The 23635-nt window shown below is 47.8% G+C and overlaps 1 protein-coding gene across 1 annotated transcript in view; it reads left to right on the forward strand.

The window, feature by feature from the left end:
- NOTCH1 (notch receptor 1) overlaps positions 1–15616 on the forward strand; it is an 81173-nt gene extending 65557 nt beyond the window's left edge. The window contains exons 19-34 of the mRNA XM_039507175.1: positions 571–772; positions 985–1138; positions 1589–1773; positions 2342–2474; positions 2992–3249; positions 3338–3450; positions 4443–5014; positions 6533–6961; positions 7811–7959; positions 8568–8784; positions 9086–9176; positions 9423–9588; positions 10359–10654; positions 11160–11307; positions 11423–11520; positions 12417–15616. Of these exons, the coding sequence (XP_039363109.1) occupies positions 571–772; positions 985–1138; positions 1589–1773; positions 2342–2474; positions 2992–3249; positions 3338–3450; positions 4443–5014; positions 6533–6961; positions 7811–7959; positions 8568–8784; positions 9086–9176; positions 9423–9588; positions 10359–10654; positions 11160–11307; positions 11423–11520; positions 12417–13853 (4648 nt within the window). The 3' untranslated portion in view covers positions 13854–15616. The remainder of the gene's footprint in view (positions 1–570; positions 773–984; positions 1139–1588; positions 1774–2341; positions 2475–2991; positions 3250–3337; positions 3451–4442; positions 5015–6532; positions 6962–7810; positions 7960–8567; positions 8785–9085; positions 9177–9422; positions 9589–10358; positions 10655–11159; positions 11308–11422; positions 11521–12416) is intronic.
- The last annotated feature ends 8019 nt before the right edge of the window (positions 15617–23635 follow it).

The following is a 23635-nucleotide window of genomic DNA, read 5'->3' on the forward strand; positions in this document are numbered from 1 at the left end:
CCTCGGGCAAGATGCTTAGTGTCTCTGGGTTTCAGCGGTACAATGGGGATGCTAGTATATCCCTGCCTGCCAGCAGGGCTGGGAGGGTTACTACGTTCAAGGACATGACCGGCTCAGATATAACCGTGAATAGGGCCATGTACACAAAGCCGGGAAATGAAGTTTGGGCCCAAACCATGTGGTTTTTGCTCCAGTCATTAAAATGGTGGATTTACATTGCAAGACTAGAGATTTTTAAAAACCCCATGAACTCTCCTTATGTTAGGTGCTAGCTAGTGAGAGGTACAGCCCATGGGCTATGCCATTTAGTGGCTGAACCAGAGGACTAGCAGGCTGGACTCCTGGGTTCTGTTTCTAGCTCTGCCACTACACTAAAGTCTGACCTTGGGCAAGACACATAAGCTTTCTGAGCTTCAGTTTCCCCATCTGTGCACTTATCTCCTTCCCAGAGGGGTTTTGAGACTGAATCAATTAGTTTGTACCAGGGCTTTGAGATCCATGGATGGAGAACGCCATTACAATCGTCACTATTGTTTACTGGGAAGCAATGTTTGTTTTCCCACCTTCCAGCTCCTGTTTTAACGGGGGAACCTGCGTGGACGGCATCAATACCTTCACCTGCGTGTGCCCACCTGGCTTCACGGGCAGCTACTGCGAGCATGACATCAACGAATGCGACTCCAAGCCGTGCTTGAATGGAGGCACCTGCCAGGACAGCTACGGGACCTACAAGTGCGCCTGTCCGCAGGGCTACACCGGCCTCAACTGTCAGGTAAAGAACAGTCAGCCCATCAATCACATGAGGCCAGATCCTCACGTAGCATCCTGGAAGGATCGCCAGTTTACACCAACGGAGGATCTGCCCTAGGTTCACTGCAGCTCAGCACCCCAGATCTAGAGGTCTCCTTTCTCCCCTACTTGCTATGTCCTGCACAATCCTTCCCATTCCCAAACAGCGTATGAACTTCCTTCTCCTCTCCCCAGAATCTGGTGCGCTGGTGCGACTCCTCTCCCTGCAAAAACGGAGGCAAGTGCTGGCAGACCAACAACCTGTACCGCTGCGAGTGCAACAGCGGGTGGACGGGCCTGTATTGTGATGTCCCCAGCGTATCCTGTGACGTGGCTGCAAAGCAGCAAGGTAACTTCTGTCCTCGCTGCTGTCATCTGGGCAATAGCGCCCTGGGGCCTGGTCAATTCATGGAGGTTTAGGGTCAGATTTGCAAGGAATGGCCAAGCTCTATTCGGCACAGGGCCCAGGAAATGGGGAGAAAGGTGGCTGTACACCCTGACTCCTAGTGCTGCTGGGGGATAGTTCAGCCTCTGGCACAAGTTAAAGCAACCTCAGGGCTGCTGTGATTTACATTGACTCAGAACAGCTCCCAGTGGCTGCTGTCCTGGCCAGAGATCACCTGAGTGACACAAAGAAGCCAGAGCATGGGCCAAGACCTGGCACTTCTAATAGTGCCCTATGGGGGTGCTTTTCTCAAAGAGCAGCCTCCCCTGTACAGGCCCATTTTGCACAAACATGCCCATGCATCGCTGGCCTTGCATGTGCTTCACTGTGTGCTCCTGGCCTTGTGCTCTCCAGGCGTCGACATGGTGCACCTGTGCAGGAACTCCGGCCTCTGCGTGGATACAGGCAACACGCACTTCTGCCGCTGCCAGGCTGGCTACACCGGCAGCTACTGCGAGGAGCAGGTGGACGAGTGCTCCCCGAACCCCTGCCAGAATGGAGCTACGTGCACGGACTACCTGGGAGGCTACTCCTGTGAGGTACGAGGGCTGGCTGCCAACACTCTGGGGGAGCACGTGGGGCTCAGCAGTTAGAGCAAAGGGCTACATTTCGCTTCTCTGTGCCTCACTCTTCTCCGTCTGTAAAGCGGGATTAACAGCATTGCCTGTGCATAATCCATTTGTGTTGGTAGCGTGCTTTGAGATCCACAGATGGCAGGTCCTTTGTAAATGCTCATTATTTTCTTTCTTTCTTTCCTATAAACAAAGCTGTCCAAACTTCTGCCAAACCATACTGCCTCATTGGCAACTGACTAGTTCTCTCTGGGCTGCTCCCAGTTTGCATAAAATTGAGTAGATTGCAGCTGCAATCTTCAATACTGAGGCATGGGTATTGCTGGGGAGAGAGGGAAAGCAGTGTTTAGCCCATGCTTTGAACATCCTGGCCTTTAATCAGGGCTAGAATAGCCCCCACACGACCGCTGAAGGAAGAGATCAGGCACTCAGCTACCTCAGTGATGGGAACAGTATCGGAACCTGCGATTAGAACTGAACAGGTTCATTACCAGAGTGAATGTAATTAATGGTTCCCCTTATTCCTCCCTTGCAGTGTGTTGCTGGCTATCACGGAGTTAACTGCTCTGAGGAGATCAATGAGTGCCTGTCTCACCCGTGCCAGAATGGAGGAACCTGCATCGATCTCATCAATACCTACAAATGCTCTTGCCCCAGAGGGACTCAAGGTAAATTAATGGGGAATACTTTTCTGAGTGCAGATATCCTTGATATGTGCTCATTAGCCCCTGTGTACGCACGCTGGTCTTAATGGTGGAAGCAGCTACAGGAATATTGGATTACAGTAGCCTGTTAGCCCAGCCATCAAGGAGCTCAAGTGGTCTTGTAACGCTGCCAGTCCCCTCCTGCCAGAGACCGGGTGCCCTCAACTCCCACCGAAATGGCTGGAGGGGAGGTTGGCAAGCAGCTGCAGGGGGAGATGCCGTCTGACTGCCCTGTTACCAATGCCTGCCACGCTGACTAGTATTGTCTCATGGTTTCCTTGCACTCCCCCATCAATCTGTCTATCTCCGTCTCTTGTCCTACACTTAGCTTGTAAGCCCCATGTCTTTTGGTTCTGGGCTTGTACAGCACCCAGCACAATGGAGTCCTGGTCCATGACCAGAGCCCATGGGCACTAGGGTAGAACAAAAAATAAATCAGACTGAACATGGGCTGTTCCCCCCCCACCCCCTCTGTCCCCAGGGGTGCACTGTGAGATCAACATTGACGACTGCAGCCCCTTCTTTGATCCCGTCACTCTGGGGCCCAAGTGCTTTAACAACGGCAAATGCACAGACCGGGTGGGCGGCTACAGCTGCATCTGCCCACCCGGCTTCGTGGGGGAGCGCTGCGAGGGGGACGTCAACGAGTGCCTGTCCAACCCCTGTGACGCGCGGGGGACCCAGAACTGCGTGCAGCGCGTCAACGATTACAAGTGCGAGTGCAGGCAAGGCTATGCAGGTGAGTCAGCCTTTCCCATCCAGCCCGGGAAGGACTCCGAGGCTGCTGATAACACATCACACTCACAGGTGCCTCCTTCCCCCCGCAGGCCGTCGCTGTGATACCGTGGTGGATGGCTGCAAGGGCAAACCCTGCAGGAACGGCGGAACGTGTGCAGTTGCTAGCAACACTGGCCGGGGCTTCATCTGTAAATGCCCCCCTGTACGTATCTAGCTCCTTCCAGGTTTCATGCAACAGTTCTGCTCCATGCTCAGAGGAGGGCAAGCTAGGGGATCGAATAGTCCCATGTGGCCTGAAAATCTGAGTCCTAGTACATCGTGTGGACCCTCCAAACCAGTACACTGGAGGGAGCTCAGACCAAAGGGGCCAGGTTGTGAGCGCCTTATTCATGAATCCCACTGCAGTTAATGGGAGTCCGCCTGTGACAGTAACTGCTCACAATCTGGCCTCATATGGTTAAGGGGCCGCAGGGAGTGATTAAAACAAAGGGACTGTGGTAGCCAGCTGTGAGTGTGTGCAGGCCATGACCACGGCAGAGAGAGAGGAACCGGGGCAGGTGACGCAAAGCGGGAGAATGCCATCTATTACCCTGACCAGGAGCCAGAGGGGGATGTCAAGCAGAAAGAGGTTTTGGCTGAGTATCAGGAGAACGGTGCCTAGCAGTGTGATCTGCTAGGACCGTAGAAGAGGCTCACATTGGAGATGGTGGAAGCTCTGCTATATAGGCCATTTAAAGCTGGACTGGATGGAGTGCTAGAAAATATCCTATGGGGAAGAGACCTGCCTTGGTTGGAGGTGGATGATCGCATGGGAGAGGAGCGTATAGATTTTTTCCCATGTTTAATTTCAAGGTAAATGTTCAGGCTGTACTTTGATTTATTATTTTTGAGAATAGTTAGGTGCCTGATTCCCAGTGACTTTCAATGGGATTTAAGCACCTAACTCCCTTAGGCTGTAATTTACTAAAGAACATTACAGTTATTGTCCCAGAGCTGTGGCCAGGCTGGCCATAATGATGATGAGTGAATTCAGTGTCTAACACAGAACTGGGCACCAAACCAGTGTGCTAGGTCACTGCTCTTCTGCTTTCACTGTCTCCCTGTCAGTTTGTTCCTCCTGATCCACACTTCACAAGGCTGATGGCTGCAACGTCAGAGACACTAACTCTGCCTCCCTGGCTCTTGTCTCCCCAGGGTTTTGATGGCGCCACCTGTGAAAACGACTTGCGCACCTGTGGGAATCTGCGCTGCCTGAACGGCGGCACCTGCATCTCCGGCCACAAGAGCTCCAAGTGCATGTGTGATCCTGCCTTCACGGGGCCAGACTGCCAGTACCCCATCAGCAGCCCTTGCCATTCAAACCAGTGCTACAACGGGGGTACCTGTGAATACTTCAGCGACGCTCCCCCATATTACCGGTGCAAATGCCCTGCAAATTTCAATGGCCTATACTGCCACATCCTGGATTTCGATTTCCGGGGAGGCATCGGCCAGGACATCCCCCCACCCACAATTGAGGAGAAATGTGAGATACCCGATTGCGCGGGTTTCGCTGGCAACAAGATCTGCGATGCGAAGTGCAACAACCATTCCTGTGGCTGGGACGGAGGGGACTGTTCCCTCAACTTCAACGACCCCTGGAAGAACTGCTCCCAGTCGCTGGAGTGCTGGAAGTATTTCAACAACGAGCGGTGCGACAAGCAGTGCAACAACACCGGGTGTCTGTACGACGGCTTTGACTGCCTGAAGGTGGAAGGGCAATGCAAGTAAGCAACCTCCTCCCCGTCGCTGTCCCTTCAAAGCCAGGGTCTTTCTGCTGATCATCGGAGGAACTTCTGCTGCTTGTTTTGCTTCTCCAAGTGCTATTTCCTATCGGGTGCGGCCAAATCCTGAGCAACCTCAACACCCACTGACTTCACTGGGAGTTGTAGGTGCTCACAATTTCCTGGGTTTGGCCCTTCTTTGACTAGATCGCCACATTATGGAACACCCCTGTTGGCTCCTTTTTGGGCAGCTCTGCTGATGGAGCATTCTGCACAGAAATTCACCACTTTGGTGAATTCTCCTCTATAGACAGCAGTGCCTTGTTGAGTTTGACGCTGTTAGTTTTTAGTGGGAGATCAGCAAGAAACCACCAGGATTCTATAGGAAGTGGTGCTCACAGGGGCAGCTCTAGACATTTCGCCGCTCCAAGCACGGCGTCATGCCGTGGGGGGGCGCTCTGCCGCTCGCCGGTCCCGTGGCTCCGGTGGACCTCCCGCAGGCACGCGTGCGGAGGGTCCTCTGGTCCCGCGGCTCTGGTGGACCTCCCACAGGCGTGCCAGCGGACCCTCTGCAGGCACGCCTGCGGGAGGTCCACCAAAGCCGCGGGACCAGCGGACTCTCCGCAGGCATGCCACCGAAGGCACCCTGCCTGCCGCCCTCCCGGCGACCGGCAGAGCGCCCCCCGCGGCATGCCGCCCCAAGCACGCACTTGGCGTGCTGGGGCCTGGAGCCACCCCTGGGTGCTCATGTTACAATGGGTGCTACTCATAGACTTTAAGGTCAGAAGGGACCATCCTGATCATCTAGTCTGACCTCCTGCACAATGCAGGCCACAGAACCTCACCCTTCCACTTCTATAATGGACCCCTAACCTCTGGCTGAGTTACTGAAGTCCTCAAATCAAGATTTAAAGACTTCAAGTTACAGAGAATCCACCATTTACACTAGTTTAATCCTGCAAGTGACCCATGCCCCATGCTGCAGAGGAAGGTGAAAACCCCCCAGGGTCTCTGCCAATCTGACCTGGGGGAAAAATCCCTCCCAACCCCAAAATATGGCGATCAGTTGGATCCTGAGCATGTGGGCCAATACTGAAGCCATCCTTCTGGTGTGCTGCCGATGGCACCAACTTTCAGAAGAGCCCCCAAATACTTGCTGGCATTTACTGAGCATTCTTTTGCAATAGTATGGATTTGATCTCAGGTTCCTGGAAAACTCTGTTTTGAGTAATTGTATTCTGCCTCTCTCAGCTTCCCTGGGTCAAAGTAGTTGTCTTCACCTCCCGTCCTAAATTGCTACCTACAGTTTAATAGCTGCCATGTTTCACCCCAGAAGTAGTTGCTTTTCAGTGTTGCATAAAGTGATTCCCCTCTTTATAAGGCAATTTAGGATGTCAGGGTGAGCAGTGCTGTTGTTACAGGACAGAAATCCTTGAAACTCCTACTGCTATCTTAGTAGATGGATAATACTATGGCTGTGGGTGTAATTAATCCTTTTCCCTTTCTTTTCCTTCTCCCTAGTCCTCTGTATGACCAATACTGTAAAGATCACTTTTCAGATGGTCACTGCGACCAGGGGTGTAACAACGCTGAGTGTGAATGGGATGGTCTGGACTGTGCCAACAACATGCCTGAGAAACTTGCAGATGGCACTTTGGTAGTGGTGGTCCTGATAACCCCAGAGAACCTGAAGAACAACTCCTTCAACTTCCTCCGGGAGCTCAGCCGCATCCTTCACACCAATGTGGTCTTCAAGAAGAACCCCAAGGGAGAGTACATGATCTTCCCATACTACGGCAATGAAGAGGAGCTGAAAAAGCACCACATCAAGAGGTCGACGGAGAACTGGTCGGACATGCCCAGCGCCGCCTTCAACACAATAAAGACGTCCCTCTCGTCACGTGTCGGTGAAAGGCAGCGGAGAGAGCTGGATCAGATGGATATCAGAGGGTGAGGGGGCAGAGAAAAGGCTTTCATTGGACAGCAGTTATTGTGCCCTATTAATATTAATAATCCGCTCTAAGGAAAATGCTGCAGGATGGAGAATTTTACCTAGATGTTGGTTTTAAATATGAAGTGGAACCAAATTTCTTATGCAAGAGAAGTTGGGAAGGGGGTGTCAATGCTGACACGTTTCTGGTTTGGAATTTATTTTTTTTAAATAATGCTACAACTGACATGGCTAATGGAGTCCCATGTGTTGGCTAGGAGTCACTCTGCGGGGGTGGGACTGGCAGTCAGAACTAGCTTGGCTCTCATTATTTTAGGAAGTCACTTAGTTAAGCCTTGATTTCCTGACTGTAGAGGTCTGTTATGAGTCTCAATTACTGCAAAGTTATAAGGTGCTTTGAGACACTTGCTGAAAAGTGCTGTATAGCTACAAAGGGCCCAATTCTCCTCCTGCTCAGAGCAGTGGAAGTCAGGAGTCCCTCCACCAAAATCAGTGGAGAAGACGATGGGGTAAAACTGGTGTGAGAAGAGATTCAGGCCCCAAGTACCCTATCGTGTTTGTGTGACTTCTGTCGTTGCTAAGGAAAGACATTCCTGTGTTACTGAACAGCTGACAAATAGACTTGGAGCTAAATCCTACAGTCCTCATCCAGGTAAAACTCTAACTGACATTAGCGAGAGCTTTGCCTAACTTAGGTCTGCAGGTTTGGCCCATCCATGAGTAAACAAGTCTGTTTCCACCATCTTAATCCACCCTGATGTGGGGTTGTGGGGAGAACAGACATAGGTCTTGACTCTCCTTCAGTCTGATCATTGCTCTCTATTTCCATTTGCTCTTCTTCCATACAGATCCATCGTATACTTGGAAATCGACAACCGCCAGTGCATCCAGTCCTCCTCGCAATGCTTTCAGAGCACAACTGACGTGGCGGCTTTCCTGGGTGCCTTGGCCTCACTTGGTAGCCTGAACATCCCCTACAAAATAGAAGCCGTTAAAAGTAAGTTTAGCTGGCAGCTGCTGGAGGGATTGAGACTGGAGGTGATTGAAACTTTCCAACCCACATCCGTGATCCAATTATCAGCCAGCCGAGCTCAGAATGCTGTATCCAGAGACAGTTTGGCTTTAATAACCTTGAATCTTTGTGTTTTTTAAATCTACATTAATAAACTAATTCTGTATTTTTTTTTTAATTTTGCTTAGTTCAGTTTTATTTCAAAATCATTACAGCTAAAAAAGGGGGGAAAAAACCCAACTCCAATCAATCAGTGACATGTGAGAGGAGCTGGAGTTTGTATCTTGGAAATCCCCCTGAATCCTTTTGTCTTAACAGCTCAATGAGAGCGCAGTGATTTGAAGTTTGCTAATCCTTTTCCTTAAAGGAGAAAAAAGTAAAGCTGTCTCCTGATGCAGCGGGCTTGTGCAGAGGAGAATTTGCCAATAGTTTGCAATTCTGATTAATAGCGTATAAAATGACCTTATTTTGGGGGATGATTTAGATCAGCCATAGGTACCTCTATTAACTAATTTCTCTTCATTTGTGCTCCATCACCAGTTTGATATGCAGCTTAATGTCTCACTTTCTCCATGCGCCCCACTCTTTTTTAGGTGAAACAGCTGAGCCCCAGAGGAACTCCCAGCTATATCCTATGTATGTGGTGGTGGCTGCACTTGTCTTGCTTGCTTTCATTGGAGTGGGAGTAGTGGTGTCTCGAAAGCGGCGCAGGGAGCATGGGCAGCTCTGGTTCCCAGAAGGCTTCAAAGTGACAGAGTCAAGCAAGAAGAAGCGACGAGAACCACTTGGGGAGGATTCCGTTGGCCTGAAGTGAGTAATCTTACTGTTAACCTGTTACGTGCTGTGGCGTGCAGCTACTAATGACAGTGCTACTCTAACGGAACCGTTAGAGCTCGCTCCTTTAGTGCTTGATACGATACCGCAGGGGAAAAGGTTATAGAGTTTTCAGGGGTTTGCAAGGGGAGAACAATACCCTAGCTTTGTGGGGATTTTAATGTTCTGTAAATTACCATGAATTTCTTCATTTAGTTTTGTGCATGTAAAGCATGTGATCTATTGCCTCTCAGTTTTTGCAGAACTAATTACTTGAGTTTTTCTGTTTTTTTGAAAGACCCCTGAAAAATGCTTCTGATGGCACCTTGATGGATGACAACCAGAATGAATGGGGTGATGAAGAAACCTTGGACACTAAGAAGTTCAGGGTAAGCTAACAGTAACATTGAGCTGTTTCATTAGGAAGGTGAACAGTGCGATGAGACATAACACAAGGGTTTGCTCTTAGGATTCCATACCATGCTGATCACAACTTCTGAAGGCTCCTTTTCAGCCTGTGTGTGATGTAATTGTAGCTTTGAGTCTTACACAGCTTTTCATTTCAACCCTTTGTTATATCTTCTCTTGCCTTTTCCTTGAGGTCTGACTTTCAGCTTCCTTTTGTCCTTTCTTAGTTTGAGGAGCAGGCGATGCTGCCAGACATGGACGATCAGACAGATCACAGGCAGTGGACTCAACAGCACCTAGATGCAGCCGACCTGCGCATCTCTTCCATGGCACCCACCCCACCGCAAGGTGAAATTGATGCAGATTGCATGGATGTCAACGTTCGAGGTCCTGGTAAGGGAGATTCCTTGCTCTGATGCTTGCATAATTTAATCTACAAACCTCAATTCTCTTTCTACAATTGAGCAGTGCCTATTGCTGTGCTGCCATTTACACATCAGTCTTCATGTAACCTAACACAGAAATGCCCCACCTAGAAGTCCTTCCATGTTGCATTGCTACTGTTTTGTATGACTTAAGGAGATCTGCCTTTGTGGCATTTTGTTTTCCATAAATCTCTCCTTATTTAACCACAGAGAAGGAAGTCCGAGAATCAAAGAGGTTAGAGTTGGGGGAAGATACCCATTCAATCATGCCGTTCATCTGCCTGCCAGTGCAGGATTGATCCCTATGGGACGTTTACAAGTGTTTTCTTGTCTAATCAGGTTTTAACTATCCCAAGCATCAGAGCTTCATCCACTTCCCTTGGGAGACTTTTCCACAGTCAAATAAGAAAAGCTTTTAAACTTCAGTACAGTGCAGCTGTATTCTGCATAGTGTCTTCCATGTAAACCATGCCCTGAAGTGCTTTGGAGAGTTGAATCCAAGACCACAGACAAAATAGGGAAGCCAGTGAGTGATGAGAAGCTACTGAATGAGGAATAAATTCAGACCTAAATCTGAGGAAGAGGGTTCGTGTCTGGTGTTAGGAAGTAGATAGGAACCAGAGCTCGAGGTGCCAGGAGAACAAGTAGCCCTGGCAAGTCAGAACATCTCCCTGGAATCGCCTGTCACAGAAGGGCAAAGAGCCCCTCCTGTTCATGGGGTTGCTCTGTGTTTTCCAGACGGATTCACCCCGCTCATGATCGCTTCGTGCAGTGGAGGAGGGCTGGAGACCGGCAACAGCGAAGAGGAGGAGGATGCTCCCGCTGTCATCTCGGATTTCATTTACCAGGGTGCCAGCTTGCACAACCAGACAGACCGAACCGGCGAGACGGCGCTCCACCTGGCCGCACGGTACTCTCGCTCCGACGCTGCCAAACGCCTGCTGGAGGCCAGTGCAGATGCAAACATCCAGGACAACATGGGCAGGACGCCCCTCCACGCAGCTGTCTCAGCTGATGCTCAAGGAGTCTTCCAGGTACATCAACCTTCCCTACTGCGGTCCTTTCTCTACAGAGTAAAGGGCCCCTGGGAGTCAGTTTTGTGGCCCCTGTTAATTGATCCTATCCCAAAGTCTCCATCCTGGCCTTAATCAGCCAAGTCATTATTGATGTCAATGAGAATTTTGCTGAGTAAGGATTTTAGCATTTGCCCCAACATCTCGTGCTGTTGAAAGGTACAATGATGTAAGACTTGGTGACTTGAAGCCGCCTCTTTAGTGGCAGAGCAGGTACAGCATGGTGGCTGTGCAAGCCTCCCCAGTGCTGCCCCGCTTATATGAGCCACTCCTGGCCTGCAGGGACCAACTCTAGGCACAAGAGAGGGAACTGAGCCTTCACAACACCTTCCAGACCGTGATCTCTCTGTAGCGGCTCCCAGCAAGAGGGCTGGTAGTTTTTTCTTATGTGGAAACCTCGCTGGAATATCCACTGGCTTTCTCCTAACATTGGGGTTTTTCCACGCGTTCGTCTCGTTGTGGGCAGATCCTGATTAGGAACAGAGCGACCGATTTGGATGCCCGCATGCACGATGGGACCACGCCGCTGATCTTGGCAGCTCGCTTGGCAGTGGAGGGCATGCTGGAGGATCTGATCAATTGCCACGCAGACGTCAATGCAGTGGATGACCTAGGTACGGCAGTCTTCTAAAACATGCACCACTGTATGTGGTGCTGCGGGCAGGGAATATTTGTTCTTGTTCTAACTGCTGACTAATGCGGGCTGTATATCACCTTCTTCTTCCCTAGGCAAATCAGCACTGCACTGGGCAGCTGCTGTGAATAACGTAGAAGCTGCCGTGGTGCTGCTGAAGAACGGTGCCAATAAAGACATGCAGAACAATAAGGTAGGGATCTACAGGGCTGGCAGATGCAAGGCAATTATTTTCCTTGTACAAGTCAATCCGAGGGTCATTTTTGCCTCCAATGTAACCCTGGCTGCCAGATGGTGAGGTCTGTACTGCCACCCCCCCGGGTTATGCAAACCTGACTTACGCCAATCCGCACTTATGGAAAAAGTTTTGTAAGCTAGAAATAGTTTGGGGTTTTTTGCATAATGGTCGGGTATACGTTTCCGACTTACGCAAAATTCGAGTTGCACAAGACTTTCCAGAACGGAACGCTTGCGTAAGTCAGGGAGCGTCTGTATCTGACTTTTACTCCAGCTGAAGTTGATGGGAGTTGGCTTGAATACGGAGCCCAAGGGTTGTCCCCGTACGCAGTGTTAGTGACCTGTGCGCTGTTGGGTTAGGAGGAAATAACAAGTGTTCGTTTGCTCACCTCACTGTGCCTTTTAGGTGAAGGTCACATGTGATTAGTGGTTTAGTATTGAATATGGATGAGGTAATTCAAACACAGAGGCATTCAGCAAGGTCTTTCCCTGGACCTCACCAAAAAAGGGGTAACAGAAAACTCCCCCAGCCTGGGGCTCAACCCAGTTCGGTGACTAGTTGGTGCCCAACTTTCCCATGAGTATTGTCCCCACTCCGCCTCCCCAGCAGCCTTTCTCCTGAGCACTTGTGCTAGGAAGAGAGAAGCTATGCAAGAAAGTGAGACTCTGCCCCTTACCACTGCATGAAGTTGAACTCCATGAACTTATGAACCTTGCAATTATTTGTGCAGCTGCTGAGCTTCCTAATTAATAGCAATGTCTTCAAATCTAAAATAAAAACAGGATTGGGCCGGCCAGGGAAACCTGTTAGCTTTGGGGTTTTAAAACAAACTGTCTCCACTGTGTTTCTAGGAGGAGACGCCGTTGTTTCTTGCAGCCAGAGAAGGGAGCTACGAAACTGCCAAAGTCCTCCTGGATCACTTTGCGAACCGTGACATAACAGATCACATGGACCGGCTCCCACGGGACATTGCGCAGGAACGCATGCACCATGACATTGTGCGGCTGCTGGACGAGTATAACCTGGTACGGAGCCCTCCACTGCATAATGGCCCGCTGGGGGCACCCACCCTGTCTCCTCCGCTCTGCTCTCCCAACAGTTACATTGGCAACCTGAAACCCAACGTCCAGGGGAAGAAAGCTAGGAAGCCAAGTACCAAGGGCCTGAGCTGCAATAGCAAAGATTCCAAAGACATCAAAGCCAGGAGGAAAAAATCGCAGGATGGGAAAGGTTGCCTTCTAGATAGCTCCAGTGTGCTGTCACCAGTCGACTCCCTGGAGTCGCCCCATGGGTACCTGTCAGATGTTGCTTCTCCTCCACTGATGACATCTCCATTTCAGCAGTCCCCGTCCCTGCCTCTGAATCACCTGCCAGGCATGCCTGATGCCCACATGAGTATCAACCATCTTAACATGGCGGGAAAGCAGGATATGGCGATGGGCAGCTCCACCAGGATGGCCTTTGATTCAGTGCCCCCGCGTCTCTCTCACCTTCCTGTATCCAGCCCCAGCACCGTCATGAGCTGTGCACCGATGAATTTCACTGTAGGCGGAGCTGCCAGCCTGAACGGGCAGTGCGACTGGCTAACAAGGCTGCAAAATGGGATGGTCCAGAACCAGTATAATCCAATGAGAAGCAACATCCAGCCCGGGGCTCACCAGCAAACCCAAGCCCTTCAACATGGCATGATGACCTCCCTGCACAACGGCATGCCCACCACTACCCTGTCACAGATGATGAGCTACCAGCCCATGCCTAATACAAGGCTGGCCTCCCAGCCACATCTGATGCAGGCCCCGCAGTTGCAACAGATCCAACAGCAGCAGAATTTACAGCAGCAGCTGCAACAGCAAAATCTGCAACAGCAACAACATCACAATACCAGCTCAAACACCAACGCCCACATTAGCCAAAACTTCCTCAGTAACGAGCTAAACCAGTCAGACATGCAGCAGGTGAGCAGCACTACCATGACAGTGCACACTATTTTGCCTCAAGAGACCCAGATCCTATCAACGTCTCTACCATCCTCCCTCACGCAACCCATGACCACCACCCAGTTTTTAACTCCACCCTCCCAACACAGTTACTCCTCCCCCTTGGACAATACACCCAATCACCAGCATCAGGTGCCAGACCACCCTTTCTTAACACCTTCCCCGGAGTCACCGGACCAATGGTCAAGCTCGTCACCTCATTCCAACATATCTGATTGGTCAGAGGGGATCTCCAGCCCTCCCACAAGTATGCAGTCACAGATAGTACACATCCCAGAAGCCTTCAAGTAAAGAAGGTGTTTCAGAGACATTGACACAGTGGGACTTCGGATCATCTTTTAAAAACTTCTTCTAAGGACACTGGTTGTTTGGACTGAAGGATCCCTTTTTATATGTTTTTTATACAAAATAAGAACACAATGTTTAATCTTTTTTTTTAGTATTTATTTATGTACTTTTTATTTTACATGAAAACACTGCCTTTTTATTTATATGTTCTGTTGTTAAGAACTCAAAATGAGACACTTCAGTTGTGCGTTAAAACCTAGTAAATCTTTTATAGAAAATTCTTTTTTGTTTTTGGGGTGTTTTTTAATATGTTGACTTGATGGGGGAGGTTGTTTTTGTAAAGTTGTAAGCAAAGATTCGTGATTCTGAAATGCCATTTATTTATTGGTTTTTGGGTTTTTTTGCCCAGAAAAAGTGGGAGGGGAAGGGGGGAGAATTAGCTACAAATGTCACCCCTTGAAAAAATTATAAATTAAGCATGAATCGATTTTTGAAATGTACTTTAAAATGTTTTCTTGGGTGTTATCTGAGAGGACATTTTATGGTACTAGTCATGAATCTTTGTTTAAAATTTCAGTATTATATAGTTGTACATTTATCTTAATACATAGAAATTCTTGTTCTTTCTTTTTTAAATATATTTAAATGCTGTCTATATCAAAAAATCAGGATTACAGACCTGTGATAGGTTCTAAGCTAAAAAAAAATCTACATAACGTTGCTGCCTAGAGAAACAGAACATTTGCCAAATCTTTTGAAAACCCATAACTATGGAGTCAGTGCCGAAGAGTTCCTTGTTTTTTTTCTGCAATTGACTGAATAACAATTTAAACAATAAAAATGCGAGGATTTGGACTTTTAGAACCACATCCTTCTTTTAAGGGTGGCCCGTCCTATTGTAAAGGAGGCATTTGTCAATTACTGTAAACCAACTTGAATGAAAGTTAACAGAGCATTACAGTGCCCAACCACAGTCTACTATCAATCCCTAACATCCAAGCTCTTTTTGAAATGTTGAACTTTTGGGTTTGCAACTTAAGATGTCAGGTTTGGATGTAGCCCTGACCTACTCTACCACGAGGGCAGCAATTAGGAGACGCAGACAGAAACTGGGCTGCTGAGCCCATGTTTTTAAATGTTGACATTTTATTCTTGCTAGTTTGGCATGATGCATTGGGTTTATATTGGTGCACACTCTTTTGTGGAGGTGGGGGGGAAACAACCATGTAAAATATAGTATAAGCCTGTGGCAGATTTAAGGTTTGTAAATAAGTTTTTTTTAAAAGGTGGATTTTGTTTCAAAAATCTAAATGAACAAGTCTTAAGTACATCATGCTTATTAGAGGTGTCAGAATATTGCTCACTCATTGACTGCAAAAGGAAAGCGAACACTATGCATACACACAGGACAGTCACTCACCTAAAATGCAGTCAATCAAGGAAACCTAAGAAAAGGGAGAGATTCCTGATCCCTTTTAGTTAGAAACCAAATATGATTTCAATTTCTCAAAAGCCCACGGCTTTCTGCAGTCCCTTGTGTGCTCATCTCTTAGTAAACATGGAGCATCGGTATTGTGACATCCCTAATACAAGTGATTTAAACATCATGTGGTGTTGTCTTCCTATGTTTTATAAACTAGAATGTAGTTTACGAAAAAATCTTCTGTAATAAAGTTATCTACCTGCAAAGTTGTAGTTTGCAAAAATGATGTATTTTTTGGTTAACTGATTTGCAATAAAGGATGCTCCTGGGCGTCTAGATTTTACTAAAACTTGAACATGATGTTTTTGCCATGTGTCGGTAGAATTTTTGTGGACAAACTCTCCAGTCTGCCTGACCCAACATCTGCTCCTCATCAGTATCCAAGGGCTACGTGAAAATCCTGCATCTCCAAATTATTCTTAATATATTGTTTGTGCAACTAAGACCAATCCAATTCCTGTTGAAGTCAATAAAGATTTCAGTGGAAGTTGGATTGGGCCAGTAGGAAATGCTACTGCAGGCTTTTATTCGGGCAAAACTCTCATTGGCTTCGTTGGAGGTTGTGCCTGAGCAAGGTCTGTAGGAGGAGACTTGTATTGCGTAAAGTCCTGACCTTGCAGTGAGATCTGTACAGGAGGTCTCTTACCTGAGCTGTGGTATTGTAAGGAAAACCACTACTAGATCAGGGCCTAAAATGGGAAAAGCTGGGAAGATGTTTTTAAACAGCTTCTTGCATGGAAACTTCAACTGCTTTCTTAATTCTCCCACTGGAAAAATAATCCCTCTTGACCCCAAAAGTTAGATTTTAGGAGAACTTTTTGGTAGATGAGATAGCTGAGAGCGAGTGATGGATAGCTGCTTTTAGTTATAGATGGGCTATTGGGAAAAACAAACCAACCTTTGGTGTTGAATAATGCAAAATGCTTTACACGTCACACCCAAAGCAGAGTGCATCTGGAAAAGGCCACAAGTGGGGCTGCTAATGTAGATACTTTAAAGAAATCTAAATCCCTAGTTAAGTGAGAACGGAGCCTTGAACTGAAACTGAAACCAACACTATGAAATTCAGTGAACTAACCTCACCAGAAAAGCAAACATGACTATTTACGTTGTGCTTAGATCTTTAAGATCATTATTTTAATTCTTCTTTTTCAATAAGAACTCTGTATTGTTCTTAATGCAACTGTGAAGTCCCAAAGTACTGAATATAAATAGAAACCTAATGTATTACAATGACTGGAAACTTCTACTAAATCAGATAAGCATGTTAACTCTTGGAACATTGATATTTCTACTCTGTTGCCCAAACAAATGCTGAGGAAGAGTGTGTGGGTGTGTGTATACATACCTATATATGTCTGCACACATCTATATATAAAGCACAGTCTGGGTCTCTTCCAAATATTTGCAGTATGTCTAGCAAGAAGCTGCCCATGCAATGCTTCCTCCACACTGTTGAAATAGCAGAGGAATCTGTAATGCATCCCTCTGGAGCAATAAGAACTCCACAGTACTTACTGCAGGAAATGTTCAGACTACCATACTGAGTCTTTGTGATTAATTACAAGCATAAGTGAAACAACATCTTACATTTCCATAGCCCCTTCCCATCCAAAGGATCCCACAGCACTTCACAAGCCATCCAACACCAATGAAATGCAGCTACTTCTGGGGTAAAGGGAGGCGACTAATCAGCATACACCACCCAATGGAAACATGGTGGAATGTGATATTTTGGCCAAGAACACTAGGGACAAACCTCTTCTCTTATGAAAAGGACCATGGGATCATTAGGAGAAAGTTCCTAAGGGCTGGTCTACACCCCAAACTTACATTGGCATAGCTACTTCTCTCAGGGGTGTGAAAAATCCACCACCCTGAGAGATGGAACTATGCCGGCCTAACCTCATAGATGTGCCACTCAATGGAAAAATTCCTCCTTCAACCTAGTAGCTACTGCTTCTTGGGGAGGTGGATTTACTACAGTGACAGGAGAACCCTGTAGCGAGAGCCTACATTGAAGCATTACAGTGGGGCAGCTGTGCTGCTGTCATGTTTTAAGTGTAGATGTACCCTCAGTTTCTGAGGTCTCATTTGAAAGGGCCACTCCCAAATAAATCTAATCCCATGATGTTTACTACCTCATAAAGGAGGAAAGCTGAGCTGACGCCACAATGATTTGACCCTGTGGTTCCAGAGTGTCGAGGAATTTCAAGCCTGAACATTTAATAGATTCCCAGGCCAGAAGGGACCATTGTGGTCCCCTAGTCTGACCTCCAGTACAACACAGGCCAGAGAACTTCCCCAAAATAATTCCTAGAGCAGATCTTTTAGAAACACATCCCATTTTGATTTAAAAAATGCTGGTGATGGAGAATCCACCACGACCCTTGGTAAATTGTTCCCAACAGTTAATTACTCTCACTGTTTAAAAATTTACAGTCTGAGTTTGTCTAGTTTCAACTTCCAGCCACCGAATCGTGTTGGATCCAGCCATTGGATCACATATTTCTCTGCTAGATTGAAGAGCCCATTCTTAAATATTTGTTCCCCATGTACATACTTGTGGACTTGATCAAGTCACCCCTTAATCTCCTCTTTGTTAGACTCAAGGAGCTCCAGCTATTTAGCTTATCACTGTGACATGTTGCCTTATCTTTTAATCATTCTCATGCCTCTTCTCTGAACCCTCATCAATTTATTCACATCCTTGAATTGTGGACATCAGAACTGGACACTGTCTTCTCGCAGTGGGCGCACCAGTGCCAGATACAGAGGTAAAATAACTTCTCTGCTCCTACTCAAGATTCCCATTTATGCATCCCAGGATCGCATTAGCTCTTTTGGCCACAGCATCAGACTGAGAGCTTATGTTCTGCTGATTGTCCACCATGCCCCTTGAATCTTGTTCAACCAGTGAGGTGTAACCTGGTGGAAGTTACAAGGGGCTGCCCTCTGGATCACAACCCCACTGGTTATAGGGTAGGGTTGCCAACCCTCCAGGATCGTCCTGGCATCTCCAGGAATTAAAGATTAATCTTTTATTAAAGACAGTGTCATGTGATGAAACCTCCAGGAATACATCCAACCAAAATTGGCAACCTTATTATAGGGGCAGATAACTACCAAAATCCCATGGTCCCAAGTCCCTTTAGGAGCCCAGGCAGGGAGGGAAGGAAAATCTCACCTCCTCTCTGCTACTCCCTCCACATCCTCCCTTGGTCCAGCCCTCTGATAGCTTAATCAGTCCCAGGGCAGTTCTTCCCCGACTCCCTCTTCTCTCCTCCCCAGACATGCCAAGGAAAGCGCTGCCCCTGGACACTGGACCAATCTCACTAATGACTGCTGAGTGCTGTGGAGAGAATAGGAGAGAAATATTCCCACCATCAACCCTTCGCCTAGGTGCTCCTAGCATCAGAACCTACCCTACACCCAGGACTCATTCCCCCATCCTTACACCCCCCCATCCCAAAATCACCTGTCTTTTCTTGCCATGACCCCCTTCCATCTTTTGTGGCTGCAAAGGGATGATGGGATTTGAGGGGGGGATCCTGGCAAGAACCTGCAGGTGGCTTGAAGAGTCAAGGTGGAAAGTGGTGGTGAACTTCTATACTATACCATAGTGATCAAAGGATTTATAAGCACCTGTTTAGACCAGAATACCACTCAGCTGCGCCGAGCGCAAGCACATCTGCTGCTAATAAAACACTGGTGCATCTGAGCTACTTGTTTTTATGCTGGAGGATTAGTTGCGTTGGTGGTATTTTTGTGTGTGTTTGTTTTTTCATTATTCCTGCTCAATTAGATGGAGCATTTAGAAATTGCTGCTCTGCCTGGCTTTCCGGGGGCTGTCTGTGCTTGCTCTGAAAGTTTCCAGCACAGGTGCTTAGGTCCTGATCTCTGACATGTGCCCCAGCAGTTCTGATTGTCCCCTTAGAAGGAACAAAGTGGGCCCATTTCATCCCAGGTGTAACCTCACTGGCACTGCACCAGGAATTAATTTGGCTCAGTGTGTTTTGAATGATGAAGGCTAACCAGAAAAAGCTATGCATGTCTGAGTTGGCTGGAAGGATAGGATGCTGATAGCTGAAGCATAAGCTCTCCCCGGAGCAATTGCTTCCCTGTTGAACTCAGACTGAAAGGTAAAAAGTCTTTTAAAAAATAAGCTCCTTGAGGCAGGGACTTCATTTTTCCTGTTGTACAGGGCTGAGTGCATTTCAGCACTTAATAATGAAAGGTGCATATAACTGCATTGCACCCCAAAGAGAGTAATGGTAACTGCACAGAAGAGAATGAAAAGGAGGTTTGCAAATGTTCTGTTTTCTTACCTTTCACGCATCTGCAGTTTATCCAGTGTGCAAGGAAAGGATCCTTTGCCCTTACTTGGCTAGCACGTGTTTCTTATTTGGTACCCCGACCCCAGAGCTGGATGCACTTCAGTGATGCTGCATGTAGATAGTAAAGGCTACAGAATGAAATATCATCAGCGTATCAGTGTGATAATATAGTGCAATCAGTCACTTAACAGCAGGAAGAGCAAAGATAAGCTCCCACTCGAACCTGATAGTGTTTGAATTCAGTAAATAGCATCAATAATAAAAGACCCACGTAGGCTCAACCAGGCTAATCAAACTCAGATGTCCTCACAAAATACTCCTGGGGGAAGCACCAGGACACAGCCTTTGTGTTCACTTCAGGGCTGTGTAGGTAAATGGCATTTGACAAGCTGGTTCATAAGAATGTCCTCACAAAAGAGAGATGAAAGGCACTTTTAAAAATCACAGCATTGCGTCTGGTTCCCACACCATCATCAAAGTGCTGCCTGCCCTGCTCGGACTGGGCTTTGAGGCTATTACCTTGCTTTAATGATCAAGCGGGCAGGAAATATCCCTTGCACTGATAATGACCCTTGATTAAAATGTTTGTTTAGGTCACTTGTATTTCTTGTATTTTTGTCTCTGAGGCTTTTTGTTCAATACAGACTATGACAATGCAGGCACAGTGGAAACACCTGTACACAAACTGCTGTAAATAAGACCCATCATTCTTACTTTTGAAGAATGACTTCCTCTTTACAAGCATTGTCTCCAGGAGAAATATATCCTCACAATAGAGCTAGAGCCCAGACCTACATGCAGTAAAAACTCTGGCCCAGTTTATGGTAGAGTGTTAGCAGCTTCTTTAGAAAACCAAAACTCGTACTTTTCTGGAGCAGTGCTCCCACAGTTCTTTAAAAATGGGGAACTATGGTTTCAAATTGCAGCATAGACAGGGCCCTGTATCTACCTCGTCTGTAAAATTACAATCCATGGAATCTTAAACCACAATCCTGCATATATGCACATGCTTAACTTTAAGCATTCCTGTTAAATTAACCGTGTGCGTAAATGATTGCAGGATCAGGGCCTTCACTTGTAGCTTCTGAAAGCAGTGAGATAACAAGCATCTTGGTGTATTCAACTGCCGCTCAGCCAAAATAATTTTTTGATAGGCTCAATTTCTAATAACCCAGTGCTATTAAAGCCCCATTGTACTTCAGTGATCCATTCTGTGACCTTTTGGTAACTCAGTGAATCTTTTAGGCATACTTACTACGGAACTCCCAAAATTTTTGCCTTGAGAAACCAGACAATGTTCTAGAGATGCAGTTGACTCTTTTGAGTAAACTTCTAACTAGTATTGCTCAGTACACTTTAACCTATTGGCACAGAATGAGTCTGGAAAATCAAAATCTCAGAGTCACTTTTCCCCTTTCTATGCTCCTTAGAGTAGGCACCTGACTCAGCTGAAAACAAGTTTTCCAGCAGCCGCCTTGTGGGAAGGGCATGCTGTATAATGAAGGAAATGGAAAAGGTTGGTAGACCCACATTTCCCTTTTAGTTGGATGCTAATTTTGCAGGTCCAACATTCCACAGGCAGTGCTCTGCCTCACCCTAGTGGTTCTTCTTTGCAAGTTCACCTCTTCAGTAATGGCAGGTCTATCCTTAAAACACTGGTACCGTACAGCTGTGCCACTGTAGCGCTTCAGTGAAGATGCTACTAAACCAAAGGAGAGCCTCTCCCCTCGGTGTAGTTAATCCATCTCCAGGAGATGCAGTAGCTATGTCGACAGAAGCCCTCCCATCAACATAGCGCTGTTGGCACTGGGGATTAAGTCAGTACAACCATGTCACTCGGGGTGTGGATTTTTCACATCCCTGACCGACGTAGTTATACCAATGTACATTTATAGTGTAGACCTGGCCTCAAACCAGTCTATATGGTCCATTCAGCCCTTGACTTTCCTTCTGAAACTGCCCATGAGCTTACCTGTTGCGACACTGGGTTTTGTGATATGGACACCCACCCACTCTTAAAGTTGCAATCAAAGTTCAGATCCAGGATTTTGGCTCTCATACATCTCTCCCTAATTTACTAAACTAACAGCTTATTGCCTTATTTCATGTGTCTGCAATGCTACAACCCCACAACAGCCAAGGCCACCCCATAAGCTCTTTGGGACAGACTGTCTTTTTGTTCTGTTTGTCCAGAACCTAGTGCAGTGGGGTGAATGACTGGGACTCCTAGATGCTATCTAAATGCAGTAAGAATTAATAATAATATAGGAACTGGCACAGATGCTGACTAGGCCTTACGATTGCTGAATCTGGATTTCCTTACTTCTCAGAATGGTTTGTGGTACGGTGGGCTTCTTGAGGCTATGTGAAGACTGTGAAACAGGCAGGAAGATTGTTGGCCAATGACTCCCACGCATTGTGTTTATTGTGATATGTCTCTATGGTGCTTTGAACTGAGAGAATGTATGCGATGTAAGAAGACTTCATTGCTCTGTGGTTATTGAGAACATTGAGCGAGCTCCTGACAGGAAACCACCTGATTATTCTAGTTGCTTTTTCTAAATTGGAGCTTTCCGGGTGAATCTGCAGGGGCAGAGCCCTTCCACTCAGACGTTCACATTGCAAGAAAAACGAAAGGGATGGAACGGAAGGTAGTGGAAATTTCGCATGGCAGAGAGAGGAGATTCTTCATTCTCCATTTTGAGTTTTCAAGAATATGCTTATGTAAGGGACCTGGACATAAGCAGTCTGGGCTTGCAGTCACAGCTGGGCTGGGATCCACAAGTCAAGGAGGGTCAACAGCGAGCAGGGGTCAGAGGAATCGCTGGAGCCATGTTCAATAAGCAAAATTGGGTTTGGAGTCCGCCCAGGGTCGGAGATCAGAGGTAGTACCAGGCTGGAATCAAGAGGCAGGGTCAGGGTCCGAGTGGGGCTAGGGTTGGAGAACAGTGATCAGGAGACTTTGGTGAGGTTTGGAGTCACAACAGTCCAGAAGTCTATGTGGCTGTGACTTTCTGGGCAGCCTCCAGGATTAAATAGTGTGCGTGGCCAGTCCGAGGGTGGTCGGGCACTGTCACGCTGCGTCTGCTGGGCAGTGCTTCCTGCAGCACCCACTCCCCCCGGCGTTCCCCGGCTGTGCCTGGTGACAGTGTGGGAAGATCAGCCAGCCCTGGCTCTGCAGAGTGGGGTTCTGGTCATACAGACCCTTACAGTTTAGTCAGAGATGCCTAATTATCACACACCTCCTCCTGCACACCTGTGCCCAGCGCGCGTCACAGCCAGACATCTTGGTCCTAGCCGGCGCCTGGGCTGTCAGTGCAGGGGCTGACAGCGCTCCCAGGCCAACCCGGGGACGCAAGCTTTCACCACCACATGCACTGGCGGGGGCGCTAAGGCTGTGCAGTGCCAGGGCCACTGGGGAGGTGGGCGCCTGCTTTCCAGCATCTGCCCAGTAACCAAGGGCTGTGTTTAATAACTCACTGACAGGGGGCAGGCCAGACGCAGTGGGGAGGGGCGCTCAGACATGGTTTGGCATTGGGGGGGTCATAGTGTCCCAAGGGAGGTAGGGTCTGGTTGGGCAGGTCTGACGTGATGGACAGCCCCAGCCTGGAATAACAGAGGCTAAGCAGTTGAATTCTGCTCAGGCCCGTCAAGGCGTTTCTAACCTCCCTAGATGGGGCTCGAACCTGCCATCCTACAGTCTCCAAGAAGCTGTATTTGCTAGCGTTCCCACCAACCCTCAACGCGCATGCGCCCAACCCTGGCGGTCTTCGGCTGTCACCTGCCGGCGAGCGCCGAACTCTTAAAGGGATGGTTACATTTTCTGTCCGCCGACGCAGCCTGGTTTACACCCGCCGGCACCCGACGAACCCTTTAAGCAACTCAACGGAGAGCGGAAAGAAACAAAATGTGTGTGGCGTCGAAGCGTACGCGCCTGCGTCATCGCGTGCGGCGCGTGACACGTC

Source organism: Mauremys reevesii, linkage group 19, assembly GCF_016161935.1.
Source record: "Mauremys reevesii isolate NIE-2019 linkage group 19, ASM1616193v1, whole genome shotgun sequence".
NCBI lineage: Eukaryota > Metazoa > Chordata > Testudines > Geoemydidae > Mauremys > Mauremys reevesii.